The 17,121-nt window shown below is 35.2% G+C and overlaps 1 protein-coding gene across 2 annotated transcripts; it reads left to right on the plus strand.

Moving 5' to 3' along the window:
• The first annotated feature begins 2,937 nt into the window (after positions 1 to 2,937).
• Positions 2,938 to 13,051, plus strand: LOC137938608 (DNA (cytosine-5)-methyltransferase 1B-like). 2 transcript variants are annotated; one of them, XM_068783568.1, is made up of 12 exons: positions 2,939 to 3,223; positions 6,556 to 8,083; positions 8,713 to 10,222; positions 10,313 to 10,477; positions 10,589 to 10,784; positions 10,876 to 10,987; positions 11,139 to 11,286; positions 11,376 to 11,573; positions 11,668 to 11,946; positions 12,083 to 12,244; positions 12,426 to 12,644; positions 12,759 to 13,051. In XM_068783568.1, exons 1-12 carry the CDS (start codon positions 3,154 to 3,156, stop codon positions 12,903 to 12,905), a joined length of 4,734 nt encoding a protein of 1,577 aa, XP_068639669.1. In that variant the 5' UTR covers positions 2,939 to 3,153; the 3' UTR covers positions 12,906 to 13,051. The 2 variants fall into 2 exon arrangements, with proteins under 2 accessions (XP_068639668.1, XP_068639669.1); XM_068783567.1 differs by having other exon boundaries at positions 2,938 to 3,223; positions 10,313 to 10,784.
• The last annotated feature ends 4,070 nt before the right edge of the window (positions 13,052 to 17,121 follow it).

Consider the following 17,121-nt stretch of genomic DNA (forward strand, 5'->3'; position numbering starts at 1 on the left):
TCCACATAGTTTTTTGTCCAAACTAGGTCTCTACGTCCTTTTTATCCCCAATTTGAGGGGAGAAAGTGGAAGAAGAAGTACAAAAAAAAGGTATTTTGTTCTACATGTTGTGGTAATTTTTATATGACCAAAATATTCAAGAAAGGGTTGGGGACAAATGATGAAGATTTAACATCTATGAAATTTTTTTGGTCAATGAACATTGAAGAGCAAAAATATTTTTCATTGCAAGTTAAAGTTATATACTTTAGCTTGAGGGGGAGTGTTGAAGAGCAGGTAAGGAAGAGTTTTAAATGACTCTCATAACAAGAAGTCTCAAAAGATAAAAAAATTAATATGGTGGAGTCTAAGAGGAGTCTCATTGAATGAGGTCTCACAAAAGAGTCTTGGTTAAAGGTGTTGGCCTGGGTGGCTTTTTCAAGGGTGGGGTAAATTGAGAATATCAAATTGAAATTAAGTTGTAAGGGTAAAAAAAATCATGCATAAAAACAAGTAAATCAAAACATGCACACACCATAGGAGACAAAGAGAATTTTTGTTATTGATATTCCCCTAGTGGTATTAACACCCAATCTTCGAAAATTCCACTATTGAAAAGCTCTAGTAGCTAGAATTACATAAAGAGATTTTAGCTCTCTTTAAGCCACGTGTATCTTAATACATGCTTTTTTTTACAATGACTATCTTCCTAAGAATTTGATGCTAGTTTCTAGCTCTACATGGCCCTTATTATTTAGATTCTATAGGTTGTAGATGAACTTTTCACTAATTTAAGTAAAAAGAAAGGTAATGTATACACCCTTGCTTGGAGAGGTCCTTCTCCTTGAGAGATTCAAATTTCCTCTTCTTTAGCTGCATAATGTGAAGTGATTGAAGGAGCTTGAATATATAAATGCAAGGATAGGGTGGAAAGATATGTGGAATTTCAATGAATATTGCACACTCTTCCACTCTAAAAAACTTTTGAAATAATATGCCAAATTGAGAATAAAGGCTTGAAGTATTCGCCAATAATGCTCATTAACTTCTCAATACACGGTTTGGTGGGGGGTATTTATAACTTCCCCAACTCGAACTAGCAATTATTTGCCCATTTGGAAAAATCGGTACTTTGGTTGATCGATTAATATAAATTTTCAAGCTAGAATCAACCAGATGATTTATACTCTACAGTAAGTGCACACAAGATTATCAGACCTCTAAGACCTAGAACCACCTCTACTACTTCTAGAATTTCTACTGCAACCTCTATTGGTTGAACTTGTATCCCTATTATTAGAGTACATGGCTGAAGATATCTCAACATGAGGTCTGGAAGAAGCGTCTGGAATCCGAAGTAATGTGACACTTATATCATCAAATGATTGAAGTGTTGTAGAACTAAGAAGTTGTGATTTTTCCACCTCTAGGTACGATTTAATATTAGCCAAACAAATAGCAGCTGCTAAAGCTTTCCACTGTTTTTCCTGAACTGAAATATCAGTAGAGTAAGGCTGAACAATTTTCCATTTTTGAATAAGCGCTCTAAATCGAGCCAATTACTCATGCAAAATTTTCCCTTGTTTCGTATTAAACATTGTCTAAAAGACATTTTACAATTTTTTCAAATTCTTAGAACTACAATATAATTTTGCACAATGTCCCATATTTGCTTAGCCATTTCAAGGTAGACAACAATATTTACCACAAACTCTTTCATACTATTTATTAACCCACTGATAACAACGGTGTCATCTTTAAGCCATTTAGTATAAGATTTATCTTCCTCATTTACGGGTGGAGATGGTTCGGTCAAATGTCCTAAGAGATCTCAAGTAATAAGGAACCTCTTGACTAACTGAGACCAACTCAAATAGTTTGACAATCCTTTTAAGGGTATAGTAGTGATCTTAAGCAAGTCACAGTTACCAGCCATATTCACATAATCCCTAGTCATAAATTGTATCAACTAATCAATAACCAATGTGTGACAAGCAACTTTGCATGCAAGGTGTCAAACCGAGAGAGAGAGAGAGAGAGAGAGAGAGATGTTAAGGGGCTGGGTGTTATTCAACCTCCTGTAGTCAAGATGGTTTGACCATCTTTATCACATTCGACTGCATGTATAGAGGAGTTGTGGGAAATTAAAGGGGTTGTGATTCAAACCCAGAAGCAGTTGAGAAATGTAAAGTGTCAGATTGAGGAGTCTGAGCATCGTGTTGAGGAGTTTGAGTATCATGCTAAGGAGTTTGAGAATCGTGTTGAAGAGTATGAACGTTGTGCTGAGGAGTAGAGCATCTCGCTGAAGAGTGGATGAATAATCTACAAAATGACTATGAAAATAAGATGAAGATCATCAAGGATAAGATGCATTGATTATTTCAATAAATGGTGTATAGTTATTTATTACTTTTTTCTTTCATTTTCATTAAATGCACACTCATAGTCATCCACCTCATTATCCTCATAGATGGTGTATAGTTTTTTTTATTATATTTTATAATTTGTAAAAAAATTGTACAATTTGTAAATCTTTTTGGGGTTTTATTATGTATATTGTTCTTGTTATATACTTAACATTTTATATTCACTTGATTATTTTTACTTTGTTTAAATTTTGATATTTACATTAATCAGGGAAAATATCAATTGTAACATAAAATATAAAAAAGATTAATAATAATGTTTTTTCCTTTGCCAACAAAATTGAAAATTCACTTGTAGAAATTCTACCAGTGAAACGAGTAAGCAAATTCCGCCAACAAATTTTTCGCTAATAGAACTGCTCCAAATATTTTAATGTTTAATGACATAGGACAATACATAATTCTATTGTGTATTGTAATTTAACGAGTCATGCATCAACCTCTATAATAGACGATGATATGTTTTTGGGTGTAATTCGGCACTCTGCACGTTGGGTTAATTGCCCATTGGCGGGAAGATGGAAAACCAGGCGCCAACCCCAAAAAACGAGAGCCAAAATCCTTTTCCCCGCCGATTCCTCTTTCGAAGAAGCTCTCTTAAACCCCGTTGGAGAAAGCCAGCTTTCATTTTGACAGGGGTTTCGAATCCCGTCGTTTTACGATCAGGGAAGCTCTCTGCCAGGGTTTTCGAGACCCTTGTTCGGTTCAAAACACATTGATTTCGTGGGTCGCTTGAGGAAGCAGCAAAATGGGATCCGCGGCGGCGCTGGAATTAAATCCGGAGACTGTGAAGCCTCCGAAAGGTCGCGTTGCTTCAGGTAGGGCGGGCTTCTTCCGTGGGGTTTGATTGCAACTGGTTTTGGATTGAGAAGTTTCCCGATGTGGTGTCTGAAATTTTCTGGATTTAACTCCTCTACTCTATCCTGGCTTTTCTCTTCTCTGCGGACAATTTGGGTATTGAGAGAACTGAATCCTCTAGCACTATCTATCCTCGGTTTTGTTTTCAGTTGCATTTATCGTTTTAAAACCAGAAGTTGGTTTATTTCCTTCCTTCCTTCCTTCTCAGTTTTATTGCTTGTTCGTAGCTTGTTTATGGATTTAATTCTTTCATTCGGCGACTTTTTCCTTTCCTCTTTTTGGTCGTCAGAAAGTAAAATAAGTTATAATGTCCGTTGAGTTATTTCTTCTTCACTTTTTTTTTTTTTTTGGGCTATGAAATCCGTTATATATTCCGGTTGCCTTTTGTTTTTATCTACTTAACGTACTCCTGTAACTGAAAAAAAGGTTCAAGAAGCATGCGATCTTGCGTTTATGAAAGTCTTTATATATATGGTTTACAAGTGGTGTCCTATTTGCTTTTAGAACGACTGCTTCTCGTATGCGAGTTTCAATTTCTTTGGTGAGTTTGGGTTTTCTTTGTTTGGTTCCTTTAAAAGTTCCGTAAGTTCTTCCTCGTTTTTGTTACTCTCCATTAATATTCCTGCAAATTGTCGTTTGTGAAGCCAGAAGTTTTCCTTCTTTTTGATATGATATATCTCTTTCTCGTACGTATTTCTTTCTTTCTTCTCCTTCGTTTCATCTTTGGAGGTCCTTTTATGGAACGTTAAGAATTAAATCCCTGCTCCGGTCATGAGTACGTTGCATTTTCGTATTTTATCACTCATTTGATTCAATTTCGTGTTCAAACGTGTTTTTTCTTGCATTACTTTTTATTTTTATTCTCTAATCAATTTACATCATGGTTGTTGTCTGTGCAGTAGAATTCACCTACGCTGATACAACTCATATTTTTCTTCTTGAACATCTTAATGCATCAATTACCGACAGTTTCTACCTTTTGCTTCATTTTCTGTAAATTTTGGCATGACATTCTCGATCCCTCTTCATCTTATTCACCTCATTGAATGTTGATCACTTGTGGGTTTATGTTCAATGTTGTGCACTATTCTGATCTATATTTTTGGTCTATTTTTTTTAGTATGCTATGCTTGTAAGCCTGTGCTGAATGTTCTTGCTCTGCGTTAGTGTTAGTTTTTCTTGTTTTTTGTTCTTAGCATAACTTTGTTTGCTATTATTTTCTTTGTAGAATTGTTTGCAAGAACTTCATTTTTTAGCTCAGAATTATACATTTCTCCTAAATTTGGGGATACTGGTAGCTTGGCTGGGGTTTCTTTATGTTGACTTCCTGTGCTTTGGATGTTTTTGTCTGTGTCATCCTCTTTTATGCCTTGTTGTTAACTGTGCTAGTTTCCTGGGGCTGCTTGTTTGTGTCTTTGTGTTTTTTTCCTGTAGCATTTGTGATCCTTTTTGTTGTTTCATACAACCTGCAGGAACTCTTTGCCTATTCATTGTTGATAACCTTCTTTTTCTTTGAGCCCCTGTAATTCACTTTTTTTTTTTGTCTCTTATATCTATCTATCTATCTATATATTTATATATCTATATCTATATCTATATCTATATATCTGTGTATATATATATATATATATATATATATATATATATATATATATATATATTTGCAATATATTATGTTATGCTTAAAGACAATTTTTCTTTACCTAGAAACATTTTCTCTAAAAATGTTGTTTATTTTGTACCATTATGTGCTATAGATTAATAAACCTTTGTAGATCTTGTTTTCTTGCTTTATGTTTACTTTATTTTTTATTTTAAAGCCACTGGGATACAAATAATGACTGTCATCATCAAAGAAAGTGTATTCTTTCATTTTTTTGACAGATAACTTGTAATATGCTGACAAAGGATAATCATTGGCTATTTCTTCTTCATTGACCTTGATATAAAACGTCTATGGGCACTGGAAATATTTCTTTGGTTTTACTTTTAATTGACTTGCTATACTCTTCTTGTAATGAAGGGGCCAGTGCTCGTTCTCTGTTTCATCAACAATGCCTGAACTGCAAGTAACAGATTTGCAAAGTCCCATGCAAGACTACAGGTTCTAGTTGGCATATGTTTTTTCTCTTTTTACACTCATCCAGTTGAGTTGTAAGAACAGACAGTTTAGCAAAAGATCTGATTGTTTGCTGTTGAAGTATCATCCAACACAATGAGTTGAGTGTAGATGAGTTTACCCAATCAGACAATACTGAAACATTCAGTCTATCAATACTATAACATTCTGTCTAGTGAAACAGTTGTTCTTGAGTGTGTTGAGTAGTTCTTCATCTCATTCGCTTCCTATTGTCTATCACTTTCCTGTATTTGTTATTTTTATTTCTTCATTGATTTATTTTATTAATGTTGTCATACTAATCTTGCTATTTGAATGAATAGTGACTGCAGAGATTGTAGGTGATATGTTGTCATATTAATTTTTTCTATAGAAATTCTTTGTTTGCAATTTTATTTGAGTAGTTTGATATTATTATTAGTGTGATTACATCTTCCTTTATTGTTCTTAAGCTTTATTTTTTAATTCAGTATTATATATTTTCTTTAAATTCAGGGATACTGGTAGCCTGTTTTTCCTTTATGTTCAATTCCTACATGTTTATGTCTGTGCCTTCCTCTTTTATGCCTTTCTTGTTTTAAACTGTGCTAATTTCCTGGCATTGCCTGTTTGCGAGTTGTGTTTTTCTTGTAGCATTTGCATTCATTTTTCTTTTTTCCTACAACTTGCAGGGACTCCTTGCTTCATAACCTTCTTTTGGTTTGAGCCCCTGTAGTTTACCTGTTTATTGTTCTTTATTTTATTTTTGCATTATATACTGTTTCTTTAAAAATGTTCTTATTTTGGGCCATTGATATAGGTTAACTTTTATCGATCTTGTTTTGTTGTTTTATTTTTAGTTCGTAGTATCCTTTATTTTTTTGCTCTATGTTTGGTCTTTATTTTCTATTTCACTGTTGTTCTCAAGGTTTTCTTTTTTAATTCACTTTTTGATTTTGGTGTTTCTGCTTGATTGTGGTTTTATTTTGAGCTCTCTTTGATGGCAATTTAACTATTTTGTTGTTGTGATCTCTTCAATACTGAAACCATCAGTCTAGTGAAAGTGTTTCTTAAGTGCATTGAGTAGTTCCTCATCTCCTTTGCTTCTTATTGCGTATGACATCATTTTTTTTTGTTATTTTATTTATTTTTTGGTTTATTTTATTCATATTGTCACTTTAATTCTTGCTACAGGAATGAATAGTGAGGTCAGAGGCTGTAGGCGTTCTCTAAGGTCAAAATCAGACTTAAATGATGGTGTTAAAATGGATGTTGAGGGGGTGGCATTGACTGATATGAAAAAAAAGAAGCGAATAGCATCTGAGACCACTGAAAGCTCAGCAGGATCTCGTAAAATGCCAAAACGAGTTGCTGCATGTTTAGATTTCAAGGAGAAGTCCATTCGTTTAAATGAGAAGTCTTCCATCTATGAAACTAAGGATGGTCTTGTAGCTGAAGAAGAATTAGAAGCTATCCGTTTGACTGAAGGAATACATGGCAAAGATGAAATCCGGCCAAATAGAAGGCTTGTTGATTTCATCCTCCATGATTTTGACGGAGTTCCAAAGCCCTTTGAGATGTCTGAAGTTGAGGACTTGTACATTACTGCTGTGATCTTACCCCTTGAATTATCAGAAAAGGAAAAAGAAAAGGGAGTAAGATGTGAAGGGTTTGGACGTATTGAAGAATGGTCGATCTCTGGCTATGAAGATGGGTCTCCCATAATATGGGTTTCAACAGATCTTGCAGATTATGATTGCGTCAAACCAGGTAGTAGTTATAGAGAGTCATTTGGTTACTTCTATGATAAGGCTAAAATTTGTGTTGAAGTATTTCAAAAACTATCGCCTACATGTGGTGGAAATCCAAATTCGAGTCTGGAAGAGTTGCTTGCAACAGTTGTACGATCTATGAGTGCAACTAAAACCTTTCATGGAGTGCCGAGCAAGGACTTTATTGTCTCATTGGGTGAATTTATCTACACTCAACTTGTTGGGTTGGATGATACTTCAACAGCAAAAGATCAGATCTTTGCTAAATTACCCGTTCTTGTAAGTCTATTGGATGAGTGTAAGAAGAGGAATGACTTAAGCCAACTAGAAGCTGTAGTCTTACATGGGACTTTGCAAATTAGGGATGGTGATGATCCAGGAAAATCTGTTTCAAGTTCAGACATTGTTGATGAAACTGAGGATGAGAAGTTGGCTCGTTTGTTGCAGGATGAGGAATTCAGGAAGTCAATGAAAAAGCAAAACCGAAAAAATATATCTGGTTCTCACAAGAAATTTTATATCAAGATTAATGAAGATGAAATAGCCAATGATTATCCTTTGCCGGCATATTACAAGTCATCTGCTGAAGAAATTGATGAATACATTTTCTTTGATGATGATAGTCATTGTTTATATCCTGATGAGCTCCCGCGTAGAATGCTTCACAACTGGTCTCTTTACAATTCAGAATCGAGGCTTATATCTCTAGAACTTCTCCCAGTATGTCCTGGGGCGCAAGTGGATGTGACCATCTTTGGTTCAGGGAACATGACGGAAGACAATGGCAGTGGGTTTTGCATTGAGGGGGACTCGGTACAGTCTTCTTCATCAGGTGGATTAGAGGAGATTGATTCTGATGGCATTCCGATTTATCTGAGTGCAGTCAAAGAGTGGATGATTGAGTTTGGGTCATCAACTGTCTTTGTCTCAATTCGGACAGACACTGCTTGGTAGTGCTTCCAACTTAAGCCTTATATATTTTTTGTCTTTTCTAAATGTCTTCTCCATTATAATGAGATAATACTTTCATATGATTAGGAATTATTCATGAAGAGCCATGGGTCAACAGATTTGTTGAGTTAAAAGGTTCAGACTGATCAAATAGTCTTGTGGAACTTTTTTCTAAAAAGATTTGCTCGAGTAAAAGGTTCAGATTGATCAAATAGTCTCATGCCAGTTTTTCCTAAAAATCTTTACCATCTTTATTTGTGGTGCCTATGCATGCTTATGATTGTTTCAAATATGGGCAAACATGTACTTATAGCAAGATATCCAGTATGGCTTTGATCTATTTGGAAGGCTGAGATAGTGGAGCAGAATCTTACTACTGTAATTGGAGGTTAATAACGAATTTGAAATAATTTATTAGATCTTTTTAGGTATAATTTCTAGATATATGCAGGAACAGAAGATATGCTTACTAGAAGTATTGGCAATATATTTATATTGCAGTTTTATTTTGCTCAGATTTTAGATTGGTATAATTGTTTTTCCTGTAGTTTTTTACAGGATTCTAGCAATTATTCTTATTTTAATTGTGTTAACTAAAGCCTTGCTTGTTTGTCTCTAAAATGTTTAGGTACAGACTTGGCAGGCCGTCAAAACAGTATTCTCCATGGTATGAACCGGTCCTCAAAACTGCAAAGCTTGCAATAGGCATCATCAAACTGTTAAAAGAGCAAAGCCGAGCTTCCAAGCTCTCTTTTCCTGATGTCATTAAGAAAGTTTCTGAGTTTGAGCGGGATGATCTTGCTTATATTTCTTCAAATCCAAGTGCTGTTGAGAGATATGTAGTTGTCCATGGACAGATAATCCTTCGACAATTTTCTGTGTATCCAGATGATGCAATCCGCAAGTGTGCTTTTGTTTCTGTTCTTTCAGACAAGATGGAGGAGAGGCATCATACCAAGTTAGTTATGAATAAGAAGATGCTAGTCAAAAAGGAAATAAATTTGAACCCTAGGGCTACACTTGCCCCAGTGCAGTCCAAAAGGAAGGCTATGCGAGCTACCACCACAAAGCTGATCAATAGAATTTGGAGAGACTACTATTCTAGTCACTTTCAAGAGGAGCCTAAGGTGGGAGACGGGCTTGAATTGAAAGAAGAAGAAGAAATTGAAGAGGAAGAGAATGAAGAAGAGGAAAATGGTGAGTTGGACAACGTGCTAATCCAAGGAAGTAGTTCTCCCAAGCCGCCCAATCTGAATTCAAAAACATGTAAGTTGAATTCTAGTACAAAGGAGATTAGATGGGAAGGTGAATCAATAGGTAAGATGAGCACCTGTGAGGCACTTTACAGAAGTGCAGTTGTCAGGGGAATTATAATCTCTTTAGGTAGCACAGTGTTGGTAGAAACAGATAGTGATTCTGAAGGAGACACAATAATTTATGTGGAATACTTGTTTGAAAAGTTAGATCAGAGAAAGATGGCCCATGGGAGGGTCCTGCAGAGAGGGTGTAGCACTGTTCTTGGGAATGCTTCCAATGACAGTGAGGTGTTTTTGATAAATGAGTGTTTAGAAATTGAATTGTCAGAAGTGAAACAAGAAGTGACAGTGGAAATGCGGTCCATTTCTTGGGGACATCAACATAGAAAGGAAAACATTAACACTTATAATATTACGAAGGCAAAAGAAGAGGAGAGGAAAAAGAGAGATTTGACCATAGAATACTACTGCAAAAGCTTGTATTGGCCTGAGAGAGGTGCTTTCTTTGATCTTCCTTTGGAAAAAATGGGTCTTGGGTCTGGGATTTGTGATTCTTGCAAATTGAGTGATGCCCAAAAGAATGAATTTGGTGTAAATTCTTCAAAAGCTAGATTTGTTTACAGGAAGGTTGAGTATTCTGTGCAGGACTTTGTGTATGTGGTTCCCTCTCACTTCTATGAAGAAACAGAGGAAGTGGCAAGATACAAAGCTGGAAGAAACATTGGTTTGAAAGCCTATGTTGTGTGCCAATTGCTGGAGATTGAGGTCAAACCTCAGGGATCTAAACCAGCAAACCATGAATCAACTAAAGTCAAAGTGCGGAGGTTTTTCAGGCCGGAGGACATTTCAGCTGAAAAAGCATATATGTCTGATATCAGAGAAGTAAGAGCTATTTTTGCTGGTTAGGAACTCTTGTGTGTCTTAGGTGCTTGGTACTTGTTGGAAAGTTCATTTATTTTTATAAATATTCAGGTCTATTACAGTGAAGAAATTCTTAAAATCTCAGTGGAGGTGCTAGAAGGAAAGTGTGATGTTCGAAGAAAGCATGAGGTTCCATCTCTGGATGACGCCACTGCCTTTGATCATATTTTCTTTTGTGAATATTCATATGATTTTTCAAATGGATCACTCAAACAGGTGAATTATATTTTTGCTAGTCTTTTCCATGCGAGTCTCAATGTTTTTTTTTTCAATTTTAAAATAATTTTGAGTTGTGCAAATTTTTGGGGAATGCTCTCATTGGAACAGTTGCCTGCAAATATGAAACTGAGGAACTTGGTAGGGAAGGTGACTCATGGGGTGTCATCAAGGAAGAGCAAAGGGAAATTCAAAGTGGGGGAAGATGATTGGGACAATGTTAACCAGGTGGAAAGTGGTTTATGCTTAGCCACACTAGACATTTTTGCTGGCTGTGGTGGCCTATCTGAAGGACTACAAAATTCAGGTAGCACTATTCATTAACTTGTCTAGATCTTTGGAGTAACCTTTCGGAGATGCAGAAAATCTCAGCATCTTCTATTTCAAACTTCTGGCAGGGGTTTCTGTGACAAAGTGGGCAATTGAATATGATGAGCCTGCAGCAGATGCATTTAAGCTCAATCATCCAGATGCTTTGGTGTTCAATGATAACTGCAATGTCATTCTCAGGTATCATGAACTTGGTTCTTCCTCTTCATTCTCTGTCGTAGTACCCTTTTCCTTCAGTTTTACTCATAGATAAACTAAAAACTTGTTTAGCTACTGTAATTAAACCTTACCTTATCCTTTAATTTTTTCTTATACTTGAATTCATGTTTAGGGCTATAATGGAAAAATGTGGGGATAAGGATGATTGCATCTCAACCTCTGAGGCTGCCGAGCAAGCTGCTCGTCTTAGTCAGGAGAAGATCAATAATCTTCCAGCGCCAGGTGAAGTTGATTTCATCAATGGGGGCCCTCCTTGTCAGGTCTGATTTGTTTATTACCAGATTATTTCTCAATACTTTCCAGAATTTAAGAATCTCCCCACAGATTTTTCAAGCCCATTCTTTTGCAGGGTTTCTCTGGAATGAACCGCTTCAGTCAAAGCACTTGGAGCAAGGTTCAGTGTGAAATGATATTGGCATTTTTGTCTTTTGCTGAATACTTCCGGCCCAAATTCTTCCTTTTGGAGAATGTGAGAAATTTTGTATCTTTCAACAAAGGACAAACTTTCAGACTTACTCTTGCTTCACTTCTTGAAATGGGTTACCAGGTCTTAATTCTTTCATGATGTATATTTTTTTTTTCTTTTCCTCCAAAACTTAAAGCTTCAGTCCCTTACCCTTTCATCTTCTGGCAATGTTTAGGTGCGATTTGGAATTCTTGAAGCGGGGGCATTTGGTGTTTCTCAGTCTCGTAAGCGAGCTTTTATATGGGCTGCAGCTCCAGGGCAGATCCTACCTGAGTGGCCAGAGCCTATGCATGTGTTTGGGAGCCCAGAGCTGAAAATAGCATTACCAGGGGGTGTGCATTATACTGCTGTGAGAAGTACTGCTGGCGGTGCCCCCTTCCGTGCAATAACTGTGAGAGATACCATAGGAGACCTTCCAAAAGTAAAAAATGGAGCATCTCATCCAGATATCCAAGTGGGTTTTGCTTTGTACTACACCTGTCATTTTGTTCTAGTCACATTTATAATTTGTTGGAAATGTGCACCTGCCCTTTCTTTCTTCCAAATCTTGATTGTGATCTTCCTTTTATGTCTGGAATTGTGTTGTGCAGTACACAATGGATCCTGTGTCATGGTTCCAGAAGCAGATAAGAGGAAGCATGATGACTTTATGTGATCACATATCAAAAGAAATGAATGAGCTCAATTATATCAGATGCCAAAGGATACCAAAACGTCCAGGTGCTGATTGGCGTGACCTCCCTGATGAGAAGGTAATCTTACTGAACTATTAAGAACAGAGTAAAGAACCTAAGAATCTGATCCCTCACAGGCGGCTGTGTGGATTAGATTCGTCCACCAGACCCTTCTTATTTGTCCTAAACAGTTTCTGTCATTAAATTTAGTACAAAACTACTATTGTTAGTCATTCAGATGGGACTACTGAAAATGCAGGTTAAACTTTCTACTGGACAAATAGTTGATTTAATACCTTGGTGCCTGCCAAACACTGCCAAGAGGCACAATCAATGGAAAGGGCTGTTTGGACGGCTGGATTGGGAGGGAAACTTTCCGACTTCCATCACTGATCCCCAGCCAATGGGTAAAGTTGGCATGTGCTTTCACCCTGAACAAGACCGTATACTTACTGTTCGCGAATGTGCACGGTCTCAAGTAAGTCTTGCCATTGCTGTGTTCTCTATTTTTGTACAAAGCAGGGGAATATGAATGCTCATACCTGTATAAGTGTGGTTTACTGAGGCGTTATATTGCCTTGGGTGTGTGCAGGGTTTTCCTGATAGTTATTACTTCTCTGGTAACATCCAAAACAAGCACAGGCAGATAGGGAATGCTGTTCCACCTCCATTAGCATTTGCACTTGGGAGGAAACTCAAAAAAGCTGTGGAAGCAAAGGCAGCCAACAGCTTGAACTAGGCAATGTGTACAATTTGATGCGATTCCAATTATTCAAGCAGTTTTTTTTTTTAATTCAAAAGAGCCATTTTTTTTTTTTTTTTGTATATTCTTGCAGACTCTCCAATTTTTCAGAATTGAAAAAGAGCCAGTTTTTGGCATGATTCTTGTCTCGAGTCCTGGTTATTGAGACTGGTTCGAGTGATCCAGTGTGGCTACTCGCTCGAGCACACTGCATTATCTTGTTACTCTTGATGATTTTGCTTCGGAATCTAATCCAGAATGGAAAGAGAAGTAGAAACTTTATTGAAACAGCTTGATTATTCATCTTTAATGGTGGAGGAGGGGATAATTAGGATCTTGTATCAAGGATCCAAATTTACTTAATGGTTCTCTTAATCAACTCAATTAAGAGTTCTTACTTTTTTCTCTTTATCTTTTTAGCCCTTGAATCCTCGCACTCCCAAAAACCTCATCATCTCTCTGAAAAACCTTTGTTTAGAAACCTCACCACTTCTTGATAACCCCTTCGATTTTTCAACAGGAGCTTTCCTGGTACATCTATAAGAGAAAAAGGAGAAGAACGCTTTTGCTTCTGATGAATTGCTGGCCGTGGGAGAAGATTCAATTGCCTTTGATTTTAGAGATCATAAAGAGGTGTTTTCTAAAAAAATGATAATTAAGATATTATAAATACAAGAATTTGAACAAATATCTAGACATGGTAAAAGTAAACAAATTTGTTTAAGTATTCTATTTTTATAATTAATTAAATTAATAAATTTATCTTTATTTTTAATTATTATATTAATTTAGATTTAACTAGAATCTATCTTATTTCATTAATAAAATGCCATATTTAATTATTTATTATATTCATGACTTTAATATTATATTAAATTACTAATTTAAGAGTGATAATTTAGATATTATTATAGTAAGAATTTGATTAAGTATATAGACATTATAAAAGTAATCATGTTTGTGTAGGTATATTATTTTTATCTTTAATTTTAAAATTATTTAACTTATTTTTTAATTAAAAAGGTAAATAAAACTCTCTTAATAAAATTAAATCCATCATAGTATTTTATTAGTAAACTCTTTCTCCACTTCCCTCTATATTTTTTATTTTACACACTAACACAAAAAAACACTTTACAATGTACTTTCCATTGAGCACACTAACACGAAAAATTAATTTACTTTTACTTTTACTTTAAAAGTCACTAAACCCCCATTATCTTCCAATTTTTTTTTTTTTTTTTCATTCTTCTTCTTTCTCGTTCCTAAACCCTATTCTCTACTTATTTTGCCTTTCTTCTTTCTTCCAATCTTTCTAATTCAATCCTTCTTTGCTTCAATTCTTTTCCTTTCTCCTCCCCCCCTTCCTTCTTACTTCGATATTTATCTTTCAATTTTTTACTTTCTCCTTTTTTTTTTCTCGAATTCCCTCTTTTGTTCTTTTCTTCCTATCTTCTTCTCCTCCTTTTACTTCAGTTTTATCTTCTAATTTTTTCCCTGTCCTGTACTCTGTTTCTTCCTCCTCTTGGTTTCCCTCTTTTCTTTTTTTTTATTTTTTTTATTTTTCCTTCCTTTGTTCTTCTCCTCTTCTTACCGTTCATGCAATCTTGTGGCTAAAAGAGCTCGAAGAGGGGCTACATAACCACATATGAAAGAATTGTCACATAATGCAAGATTTGTTAAATTTTGTGGGCATGTCTATATTATTCTATTCTCTGTGCTTATCTATTAGTCTATTTTTAATAACTTGTGCAAGCTTTGAATTGTTTTATTTTTGGATTGTAATTGGCGAATTTGTATGGCGTGTTGTGAATTCCAAATTGATATTGTTTAGACTTATAGGAGTTCTGAGATGTTTGTGAATCCTGATAATTTGAAAATAGATAATGAAAGTTGCGCTCTTGATTTGCCTGGATTATTTCTTTAGGACTTAAGTGGTTTATTTGTAACTGGTTGGTATATTCATTGTTTCTGAGAATTAGTAGGGTGTCATGATATTTGTTATAAATTTTCATAAATAGGTAAAAGTCCTTTATACTGATTGTTATGTGGGATATGGTAGATTGTCATTTCTGGAAGTGGTGAATGATTAATTCTATTGGAAGATATGGTGGACTGTCATTTTATACGGAAAAAATCCTATACACCATTTACAACGAGTAGAGCGTTCATGATGTTCTCGCTCCCCCACCTTGAGGGAGTGTTGGAAGATGGGCCCAAACCCACATGACCAAGGAAGACATGTAACTCCAAGTGTGAGGAAGATGGGCTCAAAGCCCACAAAGCAAGGAGAAGGCCGATAAGCCCACATACGGATGGCATAATGGTAAATAAAAAATTATCTCATAGAGATGACATTGATGTAATTAGTTTAAGTTTTAGGGGTATAATTATAATATTGTAGTTTTATCAATCTATAAATTAAGTTTCAGGGGGACGGTTAGGATACAAGTCCATAACTTCTGTTATCTCCTATTCTCTCCCAATGAGTCTCTCTTTCTTTTTTTCCATGAGTTAAATCCATGAAGTCCTAAAAATCAACATGGTATCTAAGCGGGGAAAGTCTTGAGATGGAAAAGGAGAAGAAGATGGATGAAGGGGAGGGAAAAGAAGAAGAAGAAAAAGAAACAAGAGTTTCTCATTTTTCCTCTCTTATTTCCAAATTCATATTTTACAATAGTTTTATAACTTTTTTACCATATGTTTCATATAGAAAATTATATATCATTGGAAAGATATTTGAGTCTAGTTTCTAAATAAAAAATAAATGTTGAGATCAGATTTTTCTTCAAAGAGAAATCGACATCTGAAGCTGCAAAGGTCAAGCAACAGAAAAGTTTTATGCAACAGCAGAAAGCTTCAACTTTTAAGCCATTTTTTTCTATCAAGAACTAGACTTTATATGGAGAATTATATATTAGAATAAATATACGTAAGTCTATTTTCTTACCTATTCAAAAAATTCTCAATTTGAGTTTTTTATTTGGAAATATCAATCTCGGAAGAGTCAATGGTCATGCTGGCCAAAAGAGAAAGAGTACTCAGTTCGGCAAGATTACAAAGTCTGAAATCTATCAAATTATTTATCTCAAAAGAAGTATATTTTATGAAGAGAAGTTATACTTAGACAAAATTTAATAAATTCTAGTTCCAGAAGGAGAAAATTTCATGTCAACTTGATCTATATTTAAGGAGATATTTGCATTGGAAGAATCAAAGGTCATGCTGGTTTATGTATTCGAAGATCTGGATTTAAGTTGAATTTTTTGCTTAAATTTTGAGTTGCTGTTATTGATGACCAATATCAGGAAAGTATCTCATGATGTACCCTTGGAAATTTTCTGTTTTTTAACTAACAATATTTGGAAAGAATATTTAGAAGATCATCGAATTTTCATAAACTTTCCTTGATTTATTTGTCAAAGATTGCCTTGCCTAAGGATTTCAAGAAAAAAAAGGCAAGGAAAGGTGTCTTCTTTGATTGCTAAGTTGGCACAAATAGGAGGAAACTACCTTATTTGGTAGATTTTTCCAGCCATGAATTTTGTGAAATTTTGTTGGCATTTTGAAAGATTACAAAGAATTTGAATTGGTATCCTTGCCTAAAAAAATTAAGGCAAGAAAAGATTGAAATATTTGACTTGGCTTGAGTTATTTGGTTTACAATATTTGAGCTAGTGAAGTTGTTGATGCTAGCCTTCTTTTACTTAATCATACAATAGGTGGATTAGCACTTGAGCTTGTAAAATATTTGTTGACTTCAAACTGGGATCATTAATATTATCTCTCAGCTTGAGGGGGAGAATAGATGAAGAAGTATGAATGATGGACACATTGGAGATTGTTTGATTTATTGATTATCAAACAACACTTGGTTCAACTTATTATTGGTAGTCTATTACTCAGCTTTACGCACACACTCACTGTCAAAGCTACTATCTGATATCTTCTATCTGCTACAGGCTTGACTCCAGCTTGATTATTACCTTGGATTATCCTCAACTCATTACTTGGTGCATAACTTCCTTATTCAAGGATGGACTTGTAACAGATTATCTTATGTGTCCTTATTGCTCTTAAGGAATTTTACTACCTACTGGTTATCCATTGCTATATAAATGCCTATTTGGTACGTGTTATTTGGGCCCAGGCCTATTTCAATTGCTACTATTGTGTCTCTCTGATTGAGACATTATTATTGAAGAAGGACTTC

Source organism: Aristolochia californica, unplaced genomic scaffold (assembly GCF_029961685.1).
Source record: "Aristolochia californica isolate CCGP_79_NKW_82.1479 unplaced genomic scaffold, dmAriCali1.0.hap1 SCAF_8, whole genome shotgun sequence".
Lineage (NCBI taxonomy): Eukaryota > Viridiplantae > Streptophyta > Magnoliopsida > Piperales > Aristolochiaceae > Aristolochia > Aristolochia californica.

Excerpts from the sequence above, each read along its gene's own strand:
- LOC137938608 (XM_068783567.1), top strand. The coding sequence starts at position 3,154 with ATGGGATCCGCGGCGGCGCTGGAATTAAATCCGGAGACTGTGAAGCCT. Across the intron at positions 10,785-10,875 it reads TGAAGGACTACAAAATTCAG|GGGTTTCTGTGACAAAGTGG; the intron begins GTAGCACTATTC and ends AACTTCTGGCAG. Across the intron at positions 11,574-11,667 it reads TTCTTGAAATGGGTTACCAG|GTGCGATTTGGAATTCTTGA; the intron begins GTCTTAATTCTT and ends GGCAATGTTTAG.